The sequence below is a fragment of the Copidosoma floridanum genome, unplaced genomic scaffold (assembly GCF_036245765.1).
Source record: "Copidosoma floridanum isolate Cflo_tuat_1 unplaced genomic scaffold, Cflo_Japanese_pri ptg000014l, whole genome shotgun sequence".
NCBI classification, from domain to species: Eukaryota; Metazoa; Arthropoda; class Insecta; order Hymenoptera; family Encyrtidae; genus Copidosoma; species Copidosoma floridanum.
In genome coordinates this window covers 5,899,544-5,925,025 of record NW_028321891.1, presented here as the reverse complement: position 1 = coordinate 5,925,025, position 25,482 = coordinate 5,899,544, and the positions used below count along the sequence as shown (strand labels likewise).

Below are 25,482 nucleotides of genomic sequence, written 5' to 3'. Positions count from 1 at the left end.
ACGGTGTACATGGTGAGTATATGTTTGCGTATATGCAATACCTGCACGCGTAATTTGTGTGGACATTGCAGGTATACCAAACATCGTAGTAGCAATACAAAAAAAAAATTACAACAAAATTATAGTACATCTGTATATGGATAAGAATAAGTGGTTTGGCAATGACCATGTACACAATGTGTATTTTTTCGATTTTTTGCAGTACTGCAATGAATATTTGCTAGATTTATGCGAAAAAGGTAACATTTTCAATCTAATGCAAACATCTACTATCTTCTTCATCGCGAAAAAAAAAGCTTATATTTTTTTACAAATGTTTAATATTGCTTGTTGTTTACCACATTTTTTGTTGTTGTTGTTTATGCTATACTAGAACATAAAATTGATTCTGGTTAAACTTTGGATGCATCTCACTATAATTTTATAGTCTTTGATAAGTCAACACGTAGTTTGTCAAATCATTGACTTTCCACTTGTGTAAATAAAAGTGCTCAACGAAAGGCAACATTGTTTTCTCAGTATTTATTAATTAAAGGTACATTTAAATTATTTGCATTGTCAGAGTTGCCAAAAGATGTATACTTTCAGATCCAGAATCACAAACTTAGTTGGTTTAAATTTAATTTTTTCATCACTTTTTTAACTTTGCTATTTAGACCATAGCATGGGGGTTACATTCTAGATGAACGTGTATAATTAAAAAAAAATATTGTAATTGCATAAGTAAAATGAACCAATTTTTTCAATTGAACATAAGCCAGAAATGAAAGCTGTGAAAAAGTTGCAAGTATAGCATACAAACTAACTTTTTCAAAAAGTATAATAAATGTTATTTAAAGCCACAAAAGATGTATTATAGTTTTTCGAAGTCCATGACTGTCTCATAAGGGCATATTTTAGTAAAAATATACGCAAAAATCGTACGTCGTCATCCAGCATTATGTATGTATACGTTCGTGTGTACAACTATGATCGCAAGCTCATCGCTTCAAAAAGAGAGAAAAATACCCCCAAATAGTGAGCAATATGATATATAAATGCTCTCCTACCCCAAAGTCCTTCCTCCTCGAGGGTCGCGCACAACACCTCGATTCAACACTGCTTCGAAATAACACGGAGGAGCGCAAAGATGAAAAAAAAGCTTTTGTCCCACAGTCGCAAACACACACATGTGCAGCTTCTCTACCACCTGGTGCGAGCTTGCTCCGCTTTCGAGAACGGCCTCTTAGGGCATTATAACAACACCCACACGTCATGTGCTTAAAAAGACAGCAGAGACTATATACAAGTATACCTACAGACAGTATATATTATGGTATGTAATAAACCAAAAGCATTGGAGAAACGGAGAGCGAGAGGGACACAACTGCTCCAACGACGTATCGCCGCGCCATAACCTATACACTCAAACATTTATATTACATCATGTATATACGCGCGCGCTTTCGCCATGGAAACCGGGCGCCGCCTCGTGTCCCATCCCGGTGCAAAGCGACGCCCGACACCCCGAGCCCGACCAATCGCAATTCCTCGCACCCCCACCCCGGGCCGCCAACCCTTCCGCGCGTCGCAGCCGGATGCGCGCGCCGCAGGGGTGGGGGATTTGCGAACCCAACCCCTCTCCTGACCCCGGGGCCGCGCAGATTATTATTATTATTATTATTATTATTATTTCCACCGCGGTAAATCGACGAAAGGGGTTGTTGACGCGCGCCGTTATCGTTTTCGGCCGCCGTTGCGCGGTGACGATAGTGCGGCTAGCTGAAGCTGCGTGTATGCGCTCGTCTTTGGCCAGGGAGACGAGCACGTGATATCGAGTGTGTGACTATGGACGATCGCGGACTTTTTACCCGCGAATCGTGATGCGGTGATGTTGTTCATGGAGAACGATGGGAGTGTCATTGTGCAATAATTGACCATACGGCGCCTAGTGGTGTGTGAATGTACGTGCGTGCGTGTGTGCGTGTGCGTGCAGTTTAAGGAAGAAAGATACAAGGGTTGTATCCGTGGAACGGTCAAAGGGCAAATATATTGTTGCGAGATGTCGGTTCTGGTGGATGAGCTGTTTCGATTCGTCGAGGGCCACTGGACTTCGTTAACGAGGACGTGATTGATCAAGGTAACGTGAGAACATTATCTTTATTTCCTGTATTAATTGTGATTGAAAAAAAAAAAAAAATCAAAAATATGCTCATAAGTAGTCGCATCAGGTGTGTACGCACGTGCATACACGCGCGCAATCAGTAGAACAAACCCGTGATTTGGTCAGACAAACTCGTCTGCTGTATGCTCTATTCCTAACCCGCGACAACGTATTTCTCACGCAGGCCAGGCTCGTTTCGGAGCCATGCAGTCAACGACGACGGCGTGCCAGCAGCAACAGCAGCAACAACAACAGCGGCAGCACAATCAGCACCAGAACGCGAGCTCGTCGAACAACCGCACGTCCTTCCTGATCGAGGACATTCTCAGTCGTGGCGGTACCACCGTCACCGCGGCTTCAACAGTCGGCACGGGCTCGGGCTCACTTTCCACTCACCATCACCACCAACACCAACATCCCACCTCGCCCCAGGCAAACAACGGCCACCCGCTACACCAGCACCCGTCGGTTCACCATCACCATCACTCCCTTGTCTCGGCCGTCGCTGCCAGTCAAGCTCAACACCACCACCACCACCACCAACAGCAGCAGCAGCAACAACAACAACAGTACCAGCAGTTTGCTCTGAACAACCTGCTGCCGGGCTACCCGACGGCCACAGGGCCACCGTCAGCTGCAGCCGCGGCCTTCTTTCTCGGCCCGTTGTTTGGCGGTGCGGGCATGGGCGTGGGCGTCGTACCCGGGGTCAGCGAGCTCGCGGCCCTCAAACACTGCCGGCGACGCAAGGCCAGGACTGTAAGCGTCAGCTTTTTTGTTTGTTTATGCAGTGCTCCACTTTTTATTACCAAGGATACAGTAACAATAACGACAATGGTGCAAGGCCGATCGTCACTATATACATATATATATGTATATGCGTGTGATTTTTCGTGTAGGTGTTTAGCGACCAGCAGCTGGCCGGGCTGGAGGCGCGCTTCGAGGCTCAGCGCTACCTGAGCACGCCCGAGCGCGTCGAGCTCGCCGCGGCGCTCCACCTGTCCGAGACTCAGGTGAAGACGTGGTTTCAAAACCGGAGGATGAAGCACAAGAAACAACTGAGGAAACTCAATAGCAACAGCGCTGGTGGTGGGAGCAACGGCGCCGCTGGGGCTACGAGCGGGAACAGCACCGGTCAAGCGGCCGGACAACAGAGTACCGGGGGAACGTCGACTACTTTGCCTGCTGGTGGGTGTATATATATATTTACAATGGCTCTTTATTAGTTGTTTTGGTGGAGGAATTTTTTTTTTACTTTCTTGGTTGTTTGTAGTGAAAAGCTCCGCATTCCGGTACAACTGTTTATAATCGAGACGATTATTGAGTAAATTCGCGGAAAATCCTCCGTCCGTTGCTATGTTAATTTTTGTTACTCGAAGGCATTTTTTTCTTTTGCAAGTGTCCATAAACAATTGAATCATTTTACCAATTTTTTTATAAAGTATTGGTAAAATCATTTAAAAAATAAATCGGATGCAGTGTGACATGTTTGTTTTGTACTTATATTTAATTCACGCATTACCTCGTTCTCACGAGATTCGGCAGCGCAAGCGAATGATTTGTCCCACCTGCAAGTACAACGAAATTCGTTCCGAATCGAAATTACCTGTAGTAAAAAAGTTATACGTCAGTCACTGCTTTGAAAAAAAAAAAAAAAAAAAAAAATTACAAATCACCTCGCTAATCCGAATTCACCGAGTATTTACGCGATGATCGCGCCGGGAGGTAAAGTTAATCCTCCAAAAACAGCGCAAGCTCGGAACGAAATTAACGTTTAAAAGGCCAATTTGCAAATAACGTACACCTCCGCCCTAAAAACATAAGCTCCGCGGCTGTTGCCAACTTTTCGCCGCGTGTATAGCTGTGTGTGTGGTGTTCGAGAGAGAGAGGCGGTAATAATCCCCAAAAATCAAACTCCACGCTGCAGCCGGCAACTGAAATATAACGCATAAACCGCTCATTAAATAGTTGCCTTCCCCGTTGTATAGCTATATGACCATGTTGTACGTACCTATGTGTGTACCTTTGGACGTAACAGTTAACCCGTGCACGCGCACACAAGATGGAAGAGGAGCCTCGGAAAAGGGAGAGACAGTAGTTGCGGTTTTCGCACGCCCGGAAATTTCGCCGACAATATAAATCACTTAAGTTCGAAGAGCGCGGCAAAGGGGGCGGGGGAGGGGAGGGGGGGACTCCTGTTGTCGCCACAACAGAGGATTTCGCCATTATCGAACGCGCACGGCTTTTCACTCGCCCACGTCCTCCCCGATTCACTTTCGGAAATCGCTCGAATTTTGGGATTTTCGCAGCTAAACTGCACCAGTATACACAAAGTTTGCTAATTGGACGGGGAATGCTCGCTACGACGACAAGGTTAAATTCGTACGTTGGCGTTTGATCGTTTAACGTTTTTCATTACATGTCCCTGTCCTCCCTCGGTCCAAGCGCTCAAAAGCTCATTCTTGCGTAGCAGCGGATTTATTACATTTTTCTATACTCCTCCCTCCCCGTCGAGTCGTAATTTTGATTTAATACCCCTCAGTGAAGCTGCTGTTCATCCCTTGGAAAAAGTTGGCGACATACGCCCAAATGAAAATTTTAATCAGCTCCGCGTGTAATCTGTAAAGTCGAGCTTTTTTTTCTCCCCCTCCCCCTCCAACCTTTCGCGTGATCACTGCTCTTTTGCCCGCGAGCTGGCAAATCCCCGGCAAAAACCACTTGCAAGCTATCACAAGTGGATTACGCTTTTGCAAGCTCGAAAGCGCTCACGAGAAAGGCACCTCGTAGCACTGGCTATACGAGCGGTCGATCACGAAAAAAAAAAAAAAAAAAAATACAATCATGATAAGAGAGGACGGGGGTAGAAAAAATATCGTACATGCGGGCCGCAATTGTAAAATGGCGTTTGCCGGCTTGCAAGCTCGGGAGAAAAGACGGGAGCGGAAAAAGAGGGAAGAAAAAAAAAAAAAAAAAAAAAAACTAAAGGGAGCGATGCAGGGCGCACGCGCGGTTGTCTCCCCCATCCTATTAACTCCAACCCCATGTACCTATATATATATGTATACTTGTATGCCGAGGTGTATGAGTACAAGGTACGGGAAATTATACGCGACGTCGCTCAGCTACACGCGAACGAGCTAATTTCAGCTAAAGAAGAGAGGGAACTAGTTTTCCTTAAATACACGGTATTATGTAGCTACAAAGAAAAGCGGAGGGGTAGCTATTCCGGCTGTAATGATCGAAGCTCGCGACAACTTGCGCGTAAATTCGGTGTAACAAAGCACCGTAAACGTATAGAGGTGTTCCGGGACACGTTCTGCTGTGTTGTTCGACCGCAATGCTTTGCCACAAGCGCTTTCGTGTAAAATTCTGTAACAATTAACATATTGTGTTTTTATCGCATAATTTATGGTGTCGCGTGAAAAAAACAATCAATCCACGTAAACAGATAAGCTTTCTCGAGCTCCACCGGTATATCCTCGCGTACGTCACCGCAAGCTCTCCCGCATTACTTTTAGCATCGAATGCTCGACACGCGCGACTTTACGTACATATACAGGTGCTTCAAAACCCTTGTTCCTAGAGTCAATGCGCGACGAATTCGTCGAATTCGCCTGCTGCATATATGATACTATATATAACATAATGTTATGTACCCACATCTACTCCCCCCGCGCGCAAGCACATCCATATAGCTCTTTGAGGAGCAGCAGACTGTGACGATATAGCAGCCACTTGTCGGGGCCAAGATGGCTTCTATCGCGAGCTCCTTGGTGTATACGCGTGTAGGGACTAACAAAGTTAACCCCCGGCGTCTTCGGGGCACCCCTTCTCTCCACTCCACTTTCTTAGATGGTACCCAGAGGCGGAAGAAGCCTCTCTCCCCGAGAGATACTGTACTTGTAGGTATACATGTAGGTACGCGTGTACCCGCGCACAGTAATATATATATATGTATAGCATGGCTAAGGAAATCGAGCACCATCTCGGCTACCTACGAGATACACACTTGGGTACGACGTACTCGTACATACACACGTGTACATAGTAGTGTAGTAGGGGTAGTCCTCAACGTCTTAAAGCCCCGATTCCGGGGTCTTCGGGAAAATTACTCAATTAGATCCTCGTCGTCGTCGTCGTTCCTGGACCCCTAAGTGCCTCGGACTATATTACCAGCTCTACGTTATTATTATCCTTACGTAAAGGTATATGGGTGCAATAAATTTTACCAAAGAGAAAAAGAGTACTTATATAGTACTCATTGTACACGAAATTACAAAGAACAGTTCCCTCCTCAAGGATAGGTGGTCGAGAGTTGTTTGAGTCATCGGATATAGGCGTAATATTCCTTCAATGTCATTTATTTTACGTAATTGCCTGTAATTGGGTAATGTTTTCGTGTAAAAAGGGGAGGAAATTCTTCATATGGCCCTTGCTTGGCAAAAGTTGCACCAAATTGTAAAAATGATGATAAAAGTATACCAGAGCCAACAAAAACCCTTGCACGAATTAACTTGCAGAGCGTCCAGTCGACTTCTCGCTCAGCGGTGGTCGCGAGAGCCGTGGTTCGAGCGACGCGATGGCCGACGGTTCGGACGACGCCTCAGACGACGAGATAGACGTGCTGAACGACGACGAGGACAGCCCGACCGGCTCACAGGATGGATCGTCGGCAACGCGGCCGCTCCTCCAGAGGCGCGTCACACCCCCGCCGATGCCTCTGTGCGCGCCGGCCAACAGCACAACCAAGGATCACCACGCGCTGCATCACCACCACCACCACCATCCGTCGCATCATCATCACTACCAGCATCACTCGTTGCAGCACCACCAGGTCATTGGTTTGGCCCATCTGCAGAGGGCGCATCATCGCTGATTTGACTGATGATCGGCCCCGATGATGTCATCGGAAAAGGGATCCGAGCTTCCGAGTGAGCGCGATATTTCGTTGTGATACTATGCGTGTGTACTCTGATTGAGGACTAATAGGACGATTTTCGGTGTGTCGATTATTTATTGGTGTTGAGATAGAGTCGTGTTGTGTATCGTTTTTTATTTTATTATTTTACTTTACGTGCCAAGTATTGGTTTGCGGATCGAATATTACCAGTCGGCGAATGTTTACGTGTTGTACATAGAGCTATCCTTTTATTTTGTTTTTTTTGATTTTTCCAACAAAGTATCATAAACGTAGATAATTGTATACGCGAGGCATGATTAATTCAATGGTCCAAGGTATAGTTACGTATTGTATAAAACAAAAGAGAAACGAGTTAAGCGCACAATCGTTTGTTGTAGGGCTGCCGTAGTTCGATTTCCGATGTAACGAAGAGACTTAAATACTTATGTAATGATTCGTTACACGATTGAGTGCAAATTTATAGAGAATCGATAGTTTTCGTTGCCTATCATGAATATACATATTATATTGATAATGCGATCTGAGGCGATGCTATACTTATATAAATAACGGACATTAATTTGCGAAATAAGTTGTAATCGGGACGATTATACGCATGTTATACGTATGGATACGTACACGATTATCAATGTGATTCCTGATAGAGACGGGATTTTTTACGCAAAAGTAAAAGAAATCATCCGTTCGATGTAGGTATGTACGCCCAGGAAGCTCCGGTGTAAAATTTGGATGATATACGGGTGTATTGGAGAAAAAAAAAAAAAAAAAAATTAAACCTTGTAAATACTTGTGCACGAATCACGTAACAAAAAATGTCGTGTCCTCGCCGTAAGAAAAAAAAAAAAGAAAAGAAGAACGAGGCGTCAAACGTTATGTATAGCGGAACCGTATGCAAGCAACAATATATTAATAATAATCAAACATCTTAAACAAAAACTGTAATCTCACTTTCCCTTTTTTTTTTTTTTTTTAATATCTCATACGCACCTTTCACCTACCCGAATTCTGCAACCTCCGACGCACGACGAGTCCCGCGCAATTAACTTTTCCCGTAGATTCGCTAATGGACGAGTCGAGCGGCGTGGAAAAGTACACACGTAAGGGTGGAATCGCGCAAAGAAGAAAGCGACAGACGCACAAGGGGTTGGGGGGGGGGGTAGAAAAAGGGGCAGTCTCGCTGTCGCGATAACGACGGCGAAAATGTAATTTTAAGCTTTAAAGCCGTGTCGGCCGGTCGATCGGACCAACACAGCGGCGCGTCGAGGCACTCCCGGGGAGCATTATCCCCCGCTAATTGGCAGAGAAGCCGAAAGCCGATCGACTCGCTGTCGCTTTCACGACTTAACGAGCAGACTGGCTCTGTATGTATAATACACGCGATCGCGCAGCGCTGGAAGCGCTTTTCGCTCTTCAATTTTAAATTCTCTTCGTTTGGCTTTTGTACAATTTTTGTTTCCGGCGCGAGCATCGGAGGTAGAGATGTTCTTAGGTTGGAGGGAAACAAAAAATTTTCAACTTTGCTCGTGATGAATGGCGGTGTTGCGTACAGGTACGTACAAGTTTGTAGTAAGTATGTTCCACCCTATAATACCTTTCAGCCGAGGGAGAGGCACGAGATATGCGAGGCCGAGATATAAAATAAAAAAATAAAAAAGAAAACTTGTCTTTGAGGAAGGGAAAAAAAAAAAAATGACTTTCACGGATATGGAAGCATATATACATGGTGTAGTGGGCGCTCTTTGAATAATACGCATACTCACGTGTATGCGTATACATGTGCCACGTGCGCGCGTCATGTATTTCGAGGATGAGGGATAGGATGCTCGAGTGCTCCGCTCGAAGCGGATGTCTGGGCGAATCCTAATACCCGGATAATGGGAGGTAATTGCAAGGGATCAGAGGCGACCGAAGCCACCATACTACTATACTATACTGCCGCTATACTCGTACTCGTCTCTCGTCTCGTTTCGTGCCATTGCCACCACAGATTTTCAAGCACATATAGGTACCACGTCTGTGTACTGTGGATAACGTATATTGTTCGAGCCAGAAGTGGAGAATTTCGCGACGGGCAATATTAACTATTGACAATAATAATTGTTTCATTATTATTATTATTATTATTATTATTATTATTATTATTATTTACAATGAATAGTTTTGTCATTGTATAATTCTGGATTGAAAATATTAAATATGCATTGAACAATTTTCAGGCAAAAAAAATCAGAAATTTAAATTCCGATGATATTTAATTTGCTAAAATTTATTGACTTTTATTTTAGTTCAATCTAAAACATATATCGATGGCCATTTATTATTTTTTCTAAACGTTCAAAGTATCTCCATAAAGTAGTTTCTCTTTTCAGTCAAATATTTTTTTCAACAATAAAATAATAATGTCATCTAATTTTTGATAAACGAATTAAATTGTTCGAAACGTAAACTTTCCAATTTAGTTACTACATCCAATTATTATTAGATCCGTCTGCCATTACTTTGTGACCATTTAATTCGCCAAAATTCACGTGATGTTTTTCGCGCCGAAATAATCAACTCATAAAAAAATGAAAAAAAAACTGAAACACTATAAAAAAAAATAAAAAAAAAAAAAAAAAATTCAGTAGCCCCTTCACCACGCTGGTGTAACAATAATAGTTCAAATATTCATCGAGTTAACGGGGAAATCATCGATGGAGCAGATCCATCACCGTCATCGCCGTGTATAACCCTTGGTGCTCCGAAAATTTTATCTCTACAAAATTCACTCGCACGCACGTATAACCAGCACGGCTAAAGCGTTTGACGATGAAAAATCAAATCTACAGTGCGTATATATATGTATGTATAGCGTCCATAAAAGGCAGGGAGTTGGATAGCAGGAGGAGGAGGGGGAGGAGCCAATTACAGTCACTTTTCATGCATTTGGAGGTCAATCAAAGTCCATTGTCGCGTCGGATTATCCAAAGTCTCGCCTCTCGGGCGGAGGGTAAAAAAAGCCTCGCAAAATCGATCGGTTCGTCACCCAATTGGGCGAAGGGGGGGTTCCTCGACTCTCAATTTAACATTCCCTTGCACACGACAAAATTTATACCAATCCAAACTCTTACAAAAATATTCTATATCCGTATACAGCATACATATATAAGCGGGTACACATACACCTACCCCCTGATGACGTAGCGATGGGGTAAGCGAGTGCGCCTGCGCCACGTCTACCGAATCCACATCTATGAGTGACACAGGGGGGCATACATACCTATACGTATAGAGACGGCAACCAACCACCACCTATAACATTACACTCGTAGAATCGTAAATTAGCTTTGGCAAAAGGCGGAGCTTTTCGCTCTCCCGCGCGACTCGCGTATATAATACACCAAAGCGGAGCAGCGGTCGGGGCGGAGCAGGATGGCGATCACGGGAGGGGGGTAATTTCGAAAGGGGGAGATTATAATTGACGGAATAATTACGCGGGCTCTACTTGCACGTGCGGGGGAGTGTCGTCATCAAATTATCAGAAAGGTTGAAAATAAAAAAAAAAAAACTCTTATCGCGGGAAGAGAATTTTTTTATACGTATCAATCGAGGTGCCGATTGTTCGCGATGTGTAACTTGTGTGGGCCCGTAATCAAAATGCACCGTATGTTTTCGAAATCAGAGCGTGAATTTTGGGGTCTCCTCCAATGGACAATGGCAACCAATCTAAGTGCGCGTCATTAATTGCGATCCCGAGCACCAAAAACGCGAATGATCCGCGGCACCTGTGCGCAACACACACACACGGGCGAGGAATAATCGAGCCAACGCGGCGCCGCTCGGTGTATAATTCCCTAACTCAATTTTCCGCACCTCGCGCGCCTCTTTTCGCGCCTCGTCTCTCTGAATAAAAAGCGGAATGAAAAAAAAAAAAAAAAAAAAAAAATCACCAGTTTCGCACCAACTGCGATACTGTATAATATAGAGGTGAAAAGCTCGCGAACGTATATATACTTACACACGTGTCCACTACTACCGGAGGTATATATAATCGCGTTATCGGGGCAAAAATCACGCGTCTGTTATTTTATGCGCGCCCCGTGCGTGCGTGTGTACACGCCTACACCCGTATAGATATGGGAGCCCTATACGTTACACGTGACGAGGGAGGACGAGCCGGGAGGGGATGATGAAAAAACCTTTTGTGAAGTGCGCGCGGCCGGCATATTGCGCTTTAGGGGAGGATTTCAAAGAGAGCCCGGGAGGACTTTGTTTGGAGGATTTCTTTTTTTTTTTTTTTTTTTTTCTTTTATCACAGATATCTGTACATATTTTCTCTGATGGAAGGAGGGACGCCTGGCTATTTTACCTCCATATTCTTCACAATATTGATTTATTTATTTATTGCCTATAGCGACCGTATGGCGTGAATTGTTTTATTTCACTTTTTTTTTTTTTTCTTTCTTTCCTGCAGCTTTATTTTTGATAATTGGGTATTAACTATAAGTATGGGTATATCATACTTCATATTTTCTATTAAATGCATCCAGCGTACGTGTAGTTTCATCATAAATAAATTTGTCAAGTTTTAGATTTCGTGGGTAAGAATAGTTTTTTTTTTTGTCATCCAAAAGAGAATAATCGTTATTTTGACAGGAAAAAAATAAAATGTTTCTGGATAAAAAATTAAATTGTTACCAATCACACGGATGTGGAAGTAATTTATCACCTTTGCAAATGTTTTTACATAGAATTTCAATGAAATTCCAAATAATAAATATACATGAAGAAAGGTTATATGAATATAGCTACACACGAATTTTAACGTGCAAATAGACATATCTGTGAGAAACAATGCCGGGGCGACCGAAAATGGCGCATAATTCACGGATTCAGCTCTCGCGAAGCCCCCCCCCTCCCCCGGAAAACTTAATTAAACCCAAACTCTGTATTGTGCCCCAACAGGAGCACGATAAAAAGTCCAATTACCCGCTTCACTCTCGAAAAGACGGGCGGAACTCTATCTCTGTAGCCGTGCATTCCAACGGGCGGTTATATACATACAGACAACGACAATGGGAAGAATATATTATCTTTGAAGTGCTGTGTGCGGAGATGTAAGAAACAAAAGCAAGCGGAGCGGGCTCGCTTACGGCGCTTATTGGATTTCGTTGGGACGGCTGTTGCGTGCGATGATTTCACGTGTAAAAAACATTATACTTGCACGAGATGAGTCAAAAAGAGGGCCAAAGGAAGCAGTGGGCGACAAAGGGCCGGTTTTATTACTTTTGCCTCGTCCACCTGTTGTTGCATCATACGTGTAGTGCGCCATTGCACTTTCACCCCCTGGTAAATCGAGAGGAAAGAGTTTTGATGATAGTATCTCCCGGTCGACATGGCTTTATCACATATATGCGCTGAGCGAAAATGGCTCAAAATGGCCATTATGCCGGACCGTTGTAGAAATTATTGATGTACTCTTTTAGCGTACGTTCGACCCGTATGCGTGTCTCCCCCCCCCCGTATTTACGATCAAGAACCACAACCCTGTTGTATACCTGCTCGTGTATAATTTATATTCTGATGCATTATGATAGGTACATCGTATATGATACCTTGTAAGGTATAAGCAAGGTTATTGTAAAAAGCCAGAACAGCTCCATTAAATTATTGTGCATCTTTTGTACCCCGCCCCCCCCCCCAATCGAACGTGCTATAATCAAAGCTCTTTTGTATTTATGTGTATATGCAGTATGTACCCAAACGTCATATCATACGTAGAGAGAGATAGAAATAGAGAGAGAGAGAGAGACAAAATATACGTATATGTCTACTATATATACTATACTACCGTAAATACAATATACACGTATATCTGTGTAATGTAGGTAAATCCAAGTGAGCGGGAAAATAATGAAAGTAAATGCAACACGCCCACTGCATTTAGCCATCCCGGCTACTCCTCCTTCTCCTCCTCTTCACTATATGTATATTATTATTATTATGTGCGTATGTGCTACTCTCCCCTGCGTGCGTCTCTCTCTCTCTCTCTTTATCATCCCCTTGCTTGTCACATACGTACTCTCTCTCTCTCTCTCTCTCTCTCTCTCTCTCTCTCTATCTCTATATCTCATTGTCTGTTTTATTTCATTATTATTTTCACCGCATTCCATTTATATATATATATATATATATATATATATATATATATATATATATATATATATATATATATATATATATATATATATATAGGTAATACATGTATACGTACTTGTGTATGTGTGGATAACACGTATAATGTGCATTTACGCAGGTACATATGTATAATATGTGCCCAGATCTCGATGGATCAACCCCTGCCTGCAGTGTGCGTGGGTGTACATATTTTACAATTCATGTACTTACAAAGATCGGCGCATGGACCATTTTTACTTTAACATTTTAGATAAAAGTATACACACGTATATAGTTTATAGGGCATTATTGTCTTTCCATGGCTACGTTTAGGTATATACAAGTATAGGTGTTTATGTGTGAATATATATATATGTATTATACATTCGTAAACGCATTAGAGAGACATATTCCGACTATTCCGAGTATAGAAGTCGAGGACAATGAGAATTAAGGAGTAAGCGACGTGCTCTTCGGGGGGCTCTGCTCAACCGATGCCGATGGGCTTGGCTTATTTTGGCCTCTTCTGTGTTATAATATACACCCTACAACGTGTATATAACCAAATATATATATGTGTATATATATATATATATGTATGTATATATATTCGGCGATGGGACGTTCAAAGTGTATACCTGCAGGTGATGTCCCTCTCATCAATTGTCTCTCTGTAATCCCGACATTTCACGGCTATGCAGCTATGTACACCCTATACAAGGAGTACCGGGCTTTATTTTCGGATTTTAAGGATTAACATCGGTAGTCCTGCCAGTGGAAGGGTGGGGGGGGGGGGGGAGAGAATGAGATTGCTCGGTTCGGTTCGTTGAAAGTAGACGATGTATACAACATAATAATATACAGGGGGGTGCATGGAAGGAACTGCGTTTATACGAGGTGCCGGGTAATATAATAGTGCTTTTGTTCTCGTCAAAGGATTTTCTCTCCTTACTACTACTCCTATACGGTGCACGCCAGAGCTTTTGTTATATTTGTGCTGCACTTTGCACGTAATAATATTGGTATGGATATGTATATGTACGTGTTGAAGTGTTGTTGTACGTATATCTATAGATACAGGTTGTACAAGTGACATGTATATAATATGTACTTATGGTATAGGGAGCGGCAAATTATGCGATATACTTTGGGTAGAAAAGCTTTTCTGTAAGTATATTGATGTGTAATGAATGACGACAATGATAAGTGTATAGGTACGGATATATATATATATATATATATATAAGTATACATCTTTAGCCTTTTGCATACATAGGTACATATATATTATTATTATTATTGTTTTTTTTTTGTTTTTTGTTTTTTTTTTTTTTAATTGCGTTAGGGTGATGATGCATTGCGATGAAGAACAATTTTTGATACTTTCCCTAGATTAATTTTCGGTGTTATTTGTCAATTTTCTTAACTCATGGCGTTGTTCGCAGCTTTTATCGAGTTATTTTATTTAACGAACGTTAATTCACCCCAAGTTTTTTTTTTCACGCAATCCTTCTACAAATGCTGTATAGTCGCGGATCAAGTGCGTCTCATCGGACCAAAAAAAGCCCTCACTGTATCCGTAAGTAATAATCACCCAAACCGTACTTAGAATGAGTAAAAAAAATAAAAAAATAAAAAAAACATAAAGCTTCATCTTGGTTGTTTGATGATAAAAAGTGTGTACAACGATAAGAGGTGCAAAAAGGCCGTAGACGCATCTCGAATGCGTAAGTACAACCTGTTTCTCTACCTATATATATGCACCTTCCCGATCCGACTCCTCCGACAACCCTCGTCACCCCATTCTCCCTCCGAATATCTCTTGGCTTTTATGTACACCTATACATCATAATTACACATACGAACGCGCGTGGCAGTGTAAATCAAATAAATCCCGGTGAGCTCAGAGACGTGGGCGTATACATATACTTATATTACCCGCAAGCACGTGCACTTTGTACTACAAACACGGTACTCAACTGCATTTATAAATAAGGGTAGTCCAGTAGTCAGTGTAAGTACGTATGTTACACGTGTAGAGCAACAGACGTACCGTATAATATATCGACATTCATAACCGGCAATGTGTTATTTGTCATGTAGCGAAAGTGTATGCGCGTGTCATATTGTATGTACATGTACGTGTAGGAAAGTTTAGGAGTAGTAGGTAGGTAGTATTATGCATCAGGCAAGGTTTGTTGAAACGAGGCCAGATTGCCCGATGATCGAGTTAAACGGCACGTGTCTCCCCGCCCTCCTAGAGCTCCACCTCCCTGGGCCTCCCCCACATGCATATATATATATATGGACATCAGGTATACGGTTCCACGGCCCGTGTAGAATTAATCGACGAGTCTCTCTATCTGGATGCCCGCGATTTCGCATTTGCGCCTGTCCGTCCCTTTGTATAATCATCGGCGTGGCTTGCAAGGCCATCAGCCCTCGGCTTTCGCTGATGTGTATATATACCTACTGTGCATCTGTGTACGCGTACGTGGGCGTGTACCGGTACTCCTATATATATATATAATATGCTCTTTGCTCTACGCTGCTGATGCTTCTGTACACCCGTCGAACTTTCTGATACTATCTGATATACAATATGCTGTATGGCGCCCAGAGAGACTACAGTATGCCCATGTACGTACCTACGTGCCGGCTATAGAGGTAATTGCTTTATATTGTACATTTGTCGTTGCTGGAGCTGATGCTGGTCGTGTGTATATATATATGTATGTGTGGCTCATCTTTTGGCTACAACCACTGTAGCCGGGAGTTTTGACGTTATGTATACGTGGAACTTTAAAACGTCACATCATCCGTCCGATCGAAGCTAAACTTTGGTATACATATCTGTTTGCTGCACCGCAATATGATTCGTCGGGTGCGTTTATGGCTTTATACAAAATGTGAGTGAAGGTGGTGCTTGCTAATTGAGATTGTTTGTACAAATGAAACAATTTTTATTTAGATATTTCGTTACTAAAACTTGGCTTTTTTTTTTTTTTTTTTTTTTTTTTTTTTTTTTTTTTTTTTGACGCACACCCACAAAATCAACTCAAATTAAACTTGACACATCGTAAGGGAACTCCTTCTTTTTTATAATACTCCAGATATTGAAAATTGATAAAAAAAAACAATATGATAACACTTTTTCAACCGTGTTGCTATTGCTGGTTTTTTTTTAAATGTAAATTCAGATTGTTTGTACGCATAAGCATTTCCACAGTGTTAAACTTATAACATATCGCACTAGTTGAAAAAAGGATAACGCGCATTGATGCAGCGTATATATATATACAAATACAAGCAGAACTCAAACGCGCACGAGAAGTTTGACGCGAAGGGGGTAGATAGATGGTTTGGGATAGAGGATAAGTGAATTGGGAGGGCGTGGGCGTGTATTTCTTTTTTTTTTCTTTTTGATGAAAGGATCCGACGCAAAGAGATTTCTGATTGGTCGAGTAACGAAATTTACTCTCTCTCGCTGATAAGACATGTGTGTAGCCGTACACGGAGTGTTTAGCCCCGTACCCTTTATATTTCTCGTATCCACCGATCGATCGTGTATCCGTATGTTATGTGCACACAGTTCGGGAAAAAGTTACTCGTACGCGTCGAGGATCAAATCTTATTTTTTGAAGCAATATATTATATATATATATATGTATGGAAAAGAAAACTTTTGCCTCATCCTCACCGTACGCTACATGGTTTACTGTACTTTTTTTGGCGAACATCAATTCGCAAAGATGTTTATACTTACCCAAAGCTACACATCATGATCCGACCAAAAAAACGAGATCATTAGCTACCGCACGCGATTCCTCCCGACTCTCCCGAGAGACCAATAAGCGCAAAAAAAAAAAAAAAAAAAAAAGAAGGAAAAAACGCGTATGGCTTGCATATTACGTGGCTGGTGTACGTCGTGTAAGCGGTGCGGTATCTTCTTTTATTTATGCATATATACGTACACGAGGTTTATACTAGCTCAGAGTAAGAGAGAAAGAGTATACACGTACGTATACAATATACAGCTGAGACGTCGAGTTGACACGCGCCGACGTCTTGACAGCTTGTTAGACAGACTAACGGGCGAGCATTCGCGTCTGCATGTGTATACATATATATATATGCGTTACACCCACCCACCCTCCTTTGTACACACGCCTATATACTAGATATTTGACTTGACGGGGAGTGTGTGATGGGTGGTGGTGGTGGTACGTTCGGGTTTTCAGTAATGCGTGCGAGGCGCAATATAAAGCATAATATATATACTATCTACTATCCTCCCCCCCCCCGTATTATGGTACGAGAAAGTGCCCTATGGTGAAATAATGCCAGGGAGGACAGATTTTGCTTTGATTGATCGTACACAAGTGCGGGGCGTTTACTTGATCTACTCGTTTAATTTTCATTGATTTTTTTTTTTTTTTTTTTTCTTACTAACTTTATTTCCTTCTTCTCTTTTCCTCCTTTGTATATATCGAGTGAGTGGAAACGGATATGATAGAATCTCCTCTTTGTTTTTGCTACCCTAATTTATGTAACTCTTACGTGTAAAGTACCTAGAAATAATCTTACTCCCTTATGGTATATAGGAAAGACAAAAAATATTTGTTTTCGTGTACAAAAAAAACGCTATACATTCTCAGGTTCATCCGAAAAGCTTGTCAAGATGAATTGTACACGTGCACATCATCGAGAGAGAGAGAGTTTATAGCTCACACCGTATCCTGGTCTATTAGCTGCTGCGCACATTATCAGCTCGATCGGCCTCACCTCGGTACATAGGTATATATAATATCTCTTTGACGGTGAAGCTCAGCTGCTGGTGTTATCCGAAAAAGCCGTAACAGACGCTGATTACTGCAAAAACACGAACGCGTGTTACACGAGGAGAACTAGACGACGTCCCAATTAGCCTACCAGGCGTTTTACCCCCAAAAAGTGTCGTCTTTCTTTCTTTCGCTTAATTGCGTGGATAAATAATCATCGCGGCGACATCGTTTTCTTTGTACATCATGCACTTGCACACGTGCCAACGTTAAAGATAACGTTACAATATGGGGCACGCCACAAAGTGCGACAACGGTGCCATCTAATTAGTCTTGTTATTTAGTTACGAGGTCCCGCGTGTACGTTATATATTATGCACGTACACATATTGTAGATATACGTGTACACGTGCCTACTTTCAAAGGGAGGCGAGAGCAACGAGAGCGAAAAGACGACTGTGCTGCGCGATGCTCGAAATATATATATGAAAATTGCTCGAGATGACTTTTTTCCGTGACCGTGGGTTTTTAGGAAGATGTGAATTTTCGACACAACTTCCGTTGGGATGGTTCCATTGCAATTGCGATGCGAGTGTTCTGTTTATGCAAGCTCTCGCAGTGAAGTTTCACTTTGTATACTCAAGTTGAACTTTAAAAACCAAGTTGATTTTTTTTTTTTTTTTTATTAAAAAAAAGAAGTATCGATTTATCATTTGTACGACAAACCACACGTTTCTAGCCTATTTGAGTTAAAAATTGTATTTTTTGTAAAGCTGCTCGACCCTCACGAGGAAGCAAAAGAGCAAACAAAAGATGAAGAGCATCGATGAAAATGAGCTCGGAAGAGTCGAGGATCGACGAGCTGAAAACACAGACGAGACGGACCGATAAGCCGCGTTTGCAAACTGCACAGACTGATTGGAGCGTATAGGTGCAAAGTGAGGGTGGGAGAGGTACACAGTAGCTATACTGTGCACGCGAGAAGTGTGAGAAAAAAAAAAAAAAAAAAAAAAAAAAGAAACAAAGTATACACGGCGAAAGGGCGGGGGTGGTGTAGTACTTAGTGGACGAGTTTACGACGGGCTGACGATGGCGCGGTGTATAAAGCGAAAAAAAAAAGAGAGAGAGAGCAGGAGCGAGATATCTCGTATCTCCAAGAGACGTGTTTGAAAATAATTACCGCGACAGATCCAAAGATAGTCACGGACTCGGTACGTTTTCTTCCCTCCTTTTCTCATCGTCTCTCTTCCATGTGCTGTTTTTTTTTGTGTTGGCATTCCGCACTATAGGACTCTTTAACTCTTAATTCTCTCGTTTTTTCCGTGGCACATAATCGTGTGAACAAATTTTTATTTTCCATAAAGACGAGTTTCGAAAATTTACGAAAGATTTTGCATCGGCTTTAAGAAAGAAAAAAACCACGAAAAAGCGTCGCTTACATTGTTTCATAAATGGACACATGATAGAGCCGGTTATCGATCCCGCACTAGACGCGACACACATCACACATCCGCTGTGACGTTTTGTCGGTACACCTCGATGATCATACCCTATGTATATATATAACCATTGTCCCCTCGTATAATGGTACATCAGGTATACACACACACACACTCCTTTTACTTTATTCCAGCGCGTTCAAGGTTTGGCATATTTAAAGCAACTTTTTGTCGTATTTTTAATGGCCATTTTTCCAAGATCCACTTTTCGAGCCAGCACCTTTTTGTTTTCGTCACACGCGCACACTGGATGAAAAAAAAAAAAAAAAGAAAAGCCACCACTTATTTTCTCCTACATTTTTTTTCGTTCCACCCGCAAGCAAGCAGCTATACATGTACTCCTTCCGGTGGCGCTCGAGTATAGCTCGCAGCCACTCCATCACAGGGCGTTTAAAGAAGTATAAAGACTGAAGATGCTTCTTGTTTTTTTTTTGTTTTTTTTTTTTTCATCCGCACTCCCCCGCCTTCTATTCGTACACTCGTCTCCCTCGTCCTTAAGCCTACATACACGCGTCACTTGATTTTTAAGGGTCTGCGACTTATTTGCGTGTAACACACACACACACCCATCCACCTATATATATATATATATATATATATACACTCGGTGCAGTGCACGAGGGGTACTTTTGCGCGACAAACACCCAACAACAACAACATGTCGAGTCTCGGAGAGGGTGATACCTATAAGTATATGTATACCTGTACACGTACAGGGTGATGCTTCGCGCATATGTACGGGAGAATGGACGTGGGAATAGTCGTCGTTTATTGTTTTCAAGTGCGAAACGCGATACACAAACGAACGGACGAGCCAAGTGCAGCAGAGTGTATCTAGCTTTTGGGTGGATCCTTATCGTTGTGTGTACCCGGTGCTCGATCGATCCCACGTTTTTTTTTTTTTTTTTTTTTCCTCTTACAAAATACATCTTTTTTTTTTTTTGTTAACCGTTGATGCGTTGTAACGGTGGGCTTGCGGTATATTAATAAAGACACGGTTTTTACCGATAGTGTTACGTAAGAAAAAGAGGGAAAAAAACATCTCAATCTATGGTAATTAATGTTAAAGATAAGACACCGGGGGTATTGCGAAAGCGAGCACATGAAAATAAATACTGATTTCAATTGGCGTGTGGTTTATATTGATGCACGATTGTATTCAAAATGAAAAATTAACTTTAAAAACACACCCCATTTTACGCAACGCAACGATTTAATCATGAAATTTGTTTTCGTGTTGTTTGCACATGTCGCGCATTGAAATTGGATAAAAACACTTGAGAACATCACAAGATACATAAATTATATACGCGATGTACGACGAATGCAGATTGTGCGTATAAATTCGACATCGTTAAGCATATAGGTAATTGATATCGATATTTCGAGAGATGCTCGTCATGAAGGCTATCTATCTTCTCTTACTCCTGGCCGCACTGGTCTATCTGACGTCGGCAAGTATAAGTAAGTGTTTTGTCTCCCAAAATTTTTAAATTATATACTATAATTTTTTTATTTATTTTTTTTTTTTACAGTGTGCAGCACTCATTTCCCGTGTGTGAAGATGTGCTTAAAGTACGGGCTAGTGGGATTGTGTATCCGTGGTTATTGCACATGCGCTGGATAGAAGGAAGCTTGGCTTGGCAATTGAAGTGACGACACTGTGAAAATGTCATTGTTGTATTGTGCGTGAAATTAATTCCTATGTAAATAAATTACTTTTATACATGTACCGTTGTAATGTCCGACCATTTGCTTCATTTAAAACTCATGACGTGTATACATACATTGCCTCTCAAGCCGATGTGGAAAAGCAAAAAATTGTTTGTTCAAGCTAAGCTTGACAGTTAAATTAAATGTGTCGATTTACTTGATCTGCGTATACACTTGCATTCTAGCAGGTTATTTTGTCTGTTTTCAATTCGAAGGGCCAGAGTTTATTTTGAAGAAATCCTCTACGAGTATTTTCGGGGAGCTTGTGAGCATTTTGTAGCGATGGAGCAAACCGTGAAGCGGTTCGAGAGCTGAGCCTTTCCAGAAAAATTCGTGGTCCTGAGCCGCGTTGGCGTCGATTCGCTTGCCGGGATCCAACGTCAGAATTTGGTCCACCAGGTAACGAGCCATCGGATCGCTCGTAAAGTTGCTCAAGTATTTATTCAACTGAGGATAAAAATTTTTAATTCATCACTGCCAATTCGCTGCCTCAAAGTTTTTTGTGACAATTGTATTTACACGTATTTGGAAATTTTCTTATTTATTCGGGGGACTTATTGCAATGTGAATTTTCTCGTGGATTTCATCAATGCGTCAAGTATATCGTGTTTGTGAATGTTTGCTACTTTACTGTTTTTTGTTTTTTTTATTCGAGAATTGGTCATGATTCATTAAAAAAATTTTTGTAACTTGAAAAAATCATAATAATTACCTAATGACGTTTACAACCCTACATTACGTTTTTCAATTTGATTTTTTGAATACATGCACTCTGTAGGAACAAAAATTTTCTTCGAACATTAATTTTATAAGAAATTTCACGAAATGAAATCATTAAAAATTTTAGCAAATAAAACTCAGGAACTGATCACCTGTTGAAAGATTTTGTCAAGACACCTTTTACCTTATTATACCTTGACTGATTAAAAAAAAAAAAAAAAAAAAAAAAATTGAATAAATAAAAATTCATGACTCGAGAACGAGAAAAACAAATTATTTAAAGTTTCGTCCAAACAATTTTTAAAAACCAAAAAAAAGTTAAAGGAAAATTTGATACATATGCGACAACTGGATGATTCTTACCTTCCTCGTACAATTCCGCGGTAACTGTACTTTGTGAAACATCAGCAGTTTAACTACGCCGGGCCAAACCTCGGTTTTAATGGAGCCACACAGATCCGAAATCAAATACAGTACTGCCTGCTCGGTCTGCCCTAGAAAAAGGGGATGCCTGCAAATTAAATACTAATAATAAAAAAAAAAAAAAAAAAAAACAAATAGATATCATTTTCACATACATACCTAACTACCATCTCTGCCAGCATACAGCCAGCGCTCCACATGTCAATGCCCGCCCCGTAGCTAGTGTCGCCGAGTAGCAGCTCTGGCGCTTTGTACCAGTGCGAGACGACTTTATTGGTGAGACGACAATCGGCCCAAGTGTCCCGTGCAAGTCCAAAGTCTGTGATTTTCACGACACCCCTAACGTTTACCAACACGTTGGACCCCTTCAGATCTCGATGTAGGACCTTTTTCGAAACGAAAAACTATTTTTTGTCCGGGCACGAGGAAAAAAAAAAAAAAAAAAACCACGCACGACCAAAGAAAAACAAATCATCCAACCTTGCGAGCGTGAATGTAGGACAGGCCATCGAGTATTTGTTTGAAGGTAGCTTTGATTTCGCCTATCGAGAACAACAGTTCGCGGTTGAAGACCATGTCGGCGAGTACGAACTCGCAATACTCCAGAACCAAGTATACCGTCGGGTGCCATTTGTTGTTCCCGTTGGCTGTATATAAATGCAAGCAAACGTCACACGCGCGTGTGCGTCCTTCGTTACGTGTGTTTATACATATAACAACAATTATGATTTATATGTATTCGGTGTATCGGTATAATATGTTTACATTGCGATCGGCACACTTCCAATAGTTGAACGATGTTTTCAGCTTTCAAGCTTTGCAGGATTTTGATCTCACGCAGGGCCGTCATTGGAAACTATGTATTATGGGTACAAGTACACATAAGTAGTACATAAACCATGGGATGAGAATTTCAATATTTTTTTTCATTTTTGCCTATGGTTGGTAATAAATTGAGGGAACAACTTACTCCTTCTTCGTAGGAGGGTCTTGTGTACTGTTTTAGGGCGACGACACTGTTGAAACCATCTTTGGTTACTCCTTTGTAGACTTTTCTAAGAAAAATAACGAAAAATCTTGATGAAGAAAAAAAATAATAATAATAAATAAAAATATCTTGAGAATTGATGAAATAATGGATTACGATAATCATAATGTAATTCTCGACTACGAAGCGACCGTGAAAAGGAAAAATAAGAATAATAATCTTACCCATACGTGCCTTCGCCAATCAACGCCGTAAAGTTGTACTTGGAAGTGACTAAACTACAAAATGGAAAGTCGTAAGTTTCAATGTATTTTCGTTTAAATTTGCTCATACTTTTTTTCTCACTTTAGTACAACGAAACCCGAAATGTTCCATTGGTAAGCTACTATGTACGTTACTCGACTATACGTAAACACGTACCTGCGAACTCGAGTGAATTACAAACAACAATAAGTACTTAACACAAGAGTTGGATACTACATCGCCGAAGCTAATCCAGGGCCATCCCATCGACACACACTCAATCATCAAAATCCAATCTATTAGACGCGGATTGGATATTACTGCTGATTAGGACGATTCATTCATATTGCCCTATTGACGCGTACAGTTTACCACAATCATGGGTAATAAACAAAGTTTTTTCTTTTTCTTTTTGTACGCAGTTTCATGAGCCATTTTCTCATGATTCCAGATATAATTTTCTTTATCAATTCTGGAAAAAGGGATTTTTACATTTTTAGAGAATACTATTGTTAGATGTTTCAAATAGGTGAGGCTTAATATTTAAAAAATTACTTTTAATCACTTAGACTTACGGTATGCCGTAAAAATGAGCACAAGATTTTTCAGAGCACTCAAAAAATTAGGGAAAAAGTGTGGTAAAATTTTCAAGAGAATTAAAAGCTGATTTTTTTTTTATTGAACTGATGTTACTAGTTTGTTTTTTTTTTTTTTTTTTTTTTTTTAATAATTTTTACAACATTGCATACTCTTTATTTGGATACAAAATTAATATGATTATAGGATATAACACGGTTTGGCAGTTAACTTTAGAAAAGTCTTAGCTTGACTTTTCGGTATTTTATAGTTAAACATAAATAAAAGTTTTTTCTTTAAAATTATTTCAATGAAAATATTTTTATTTTGCAACAAGTTTCCCAATATTATAGAGATAAAAAAAAATTCCGAATAATACTCAATCTTTACTTATAAAGTAGTTTTCCTGTTAAATACTATTTTACTTGTAAAATTAGAATGATGCATTGAATCATTATTAAAAAGGGATTGGTTATTTTAAAAAATATTGATTTATTATACAAAACGTTTTTTTTTTTTTTTTTTTTTTTTTGTTATGACGTATAATAAAAATATATGAATGCATAAATGTGGACATACATCAGTGATATGTGTACAAAAAAAGTTTTGCGATGTTACAATAAATTTTTTGTAAACGTCTATCTATTTTGTAGTCAAATGAATCACAAAGTGTAGTTTCAAAATGTATTTTAAAGCCCTACATGAAAAATTAAAAAGAAAAAAAAAAGATGAATTATATTCATGAAATTCACGAGTTATTTCATCTATACATATATAAGGAACTATTTTCATTCGTTGATTCCTTCTCGTTTTTTGTAGCTTAGCTTAAACAATAATCTCTTCAAATATATAGCACCTTAACATATAACAATTAATATTATATAATAATATATATATAGATCTACACCTAAAACATTAAAATATACTGTCGACGGATGTACATGTCTCGTTTAATACTCATGTGCACCACGTAAAACAAAAAAAAAAAGAAACATTAATTTTCGCGTCAGTTCAAAGAAATGCTTCCGAGTTAATGATTATTTTTGTTTTCAATGTCAAATTTATAATCCAACACAGTTTTCATTAACTGTAACTTTTTTTTTCTGTAATAATAAACAAAGCAAACGCCGCTTGATAATTTTCAATCAGTTCTGTAGATATTATTAAAGTAATACGATTCTATCGTTGAATTCTGCATATGATATATTCAATATAACCTTTAATATTACCTACGTAAACGTAAAGCATAGAAGAAAAAAAAAAAAAAAAAAAAAAAAAATGAAACACACTGTAAGCAAGCAATAACCTCTTAACTTATAAAA

General features: G+C 40.5%; 2 protein-coding genes across 2 annotated transcripts; one reads left to right on the top strand and one right to left on the bottom strand.

Annotated features, from left to right (window-relative positions):
* Window positions 1-2,347: 2,347 nt before the first annotated feature.
* On the top strand, window positions 2,348-7,016 carry bsh (brain-specific homeobox). Its single transcript, XM_089592110.1, has 4 exons — window positions 2,348-2,506; window positions 2,603-2,899; window positions 3,040-3,328; window positions 6,661-7,016. Exons 1-4 carry the CDS (start codon window positions 2,348-2,350, stop codon window positions 7,014-7,016), a joined length of 1,101 nt encoding a protein of 366 aa, XP_089448236.1.
* Window positions 7,017-21,414: 14,398 nt separating this feature from the next.
* Cdk9 (Cyclin-dependent kinase 9) lies at window positions 21,415-22,929 on the bottom strand. The gene is made up of 4 exons (XM_023392561.2): window positions 22,834-22,929; window positions 22,513-22,739; window positions 22,294-22,441; window positions 21,415-21,657 (listed from the first exon to the last, which is right to left on the bottom strand). Exons 1-4 carry the CDS (start codon window positions 22,927-22,929, stop codon window positions 21,415-21,417), a joined length of 714 nt encoding a protein of 237 aa, XP_023248329.2.
* Window positions 22,930-25,482: the final 2,553 nt, after the last annotated feature.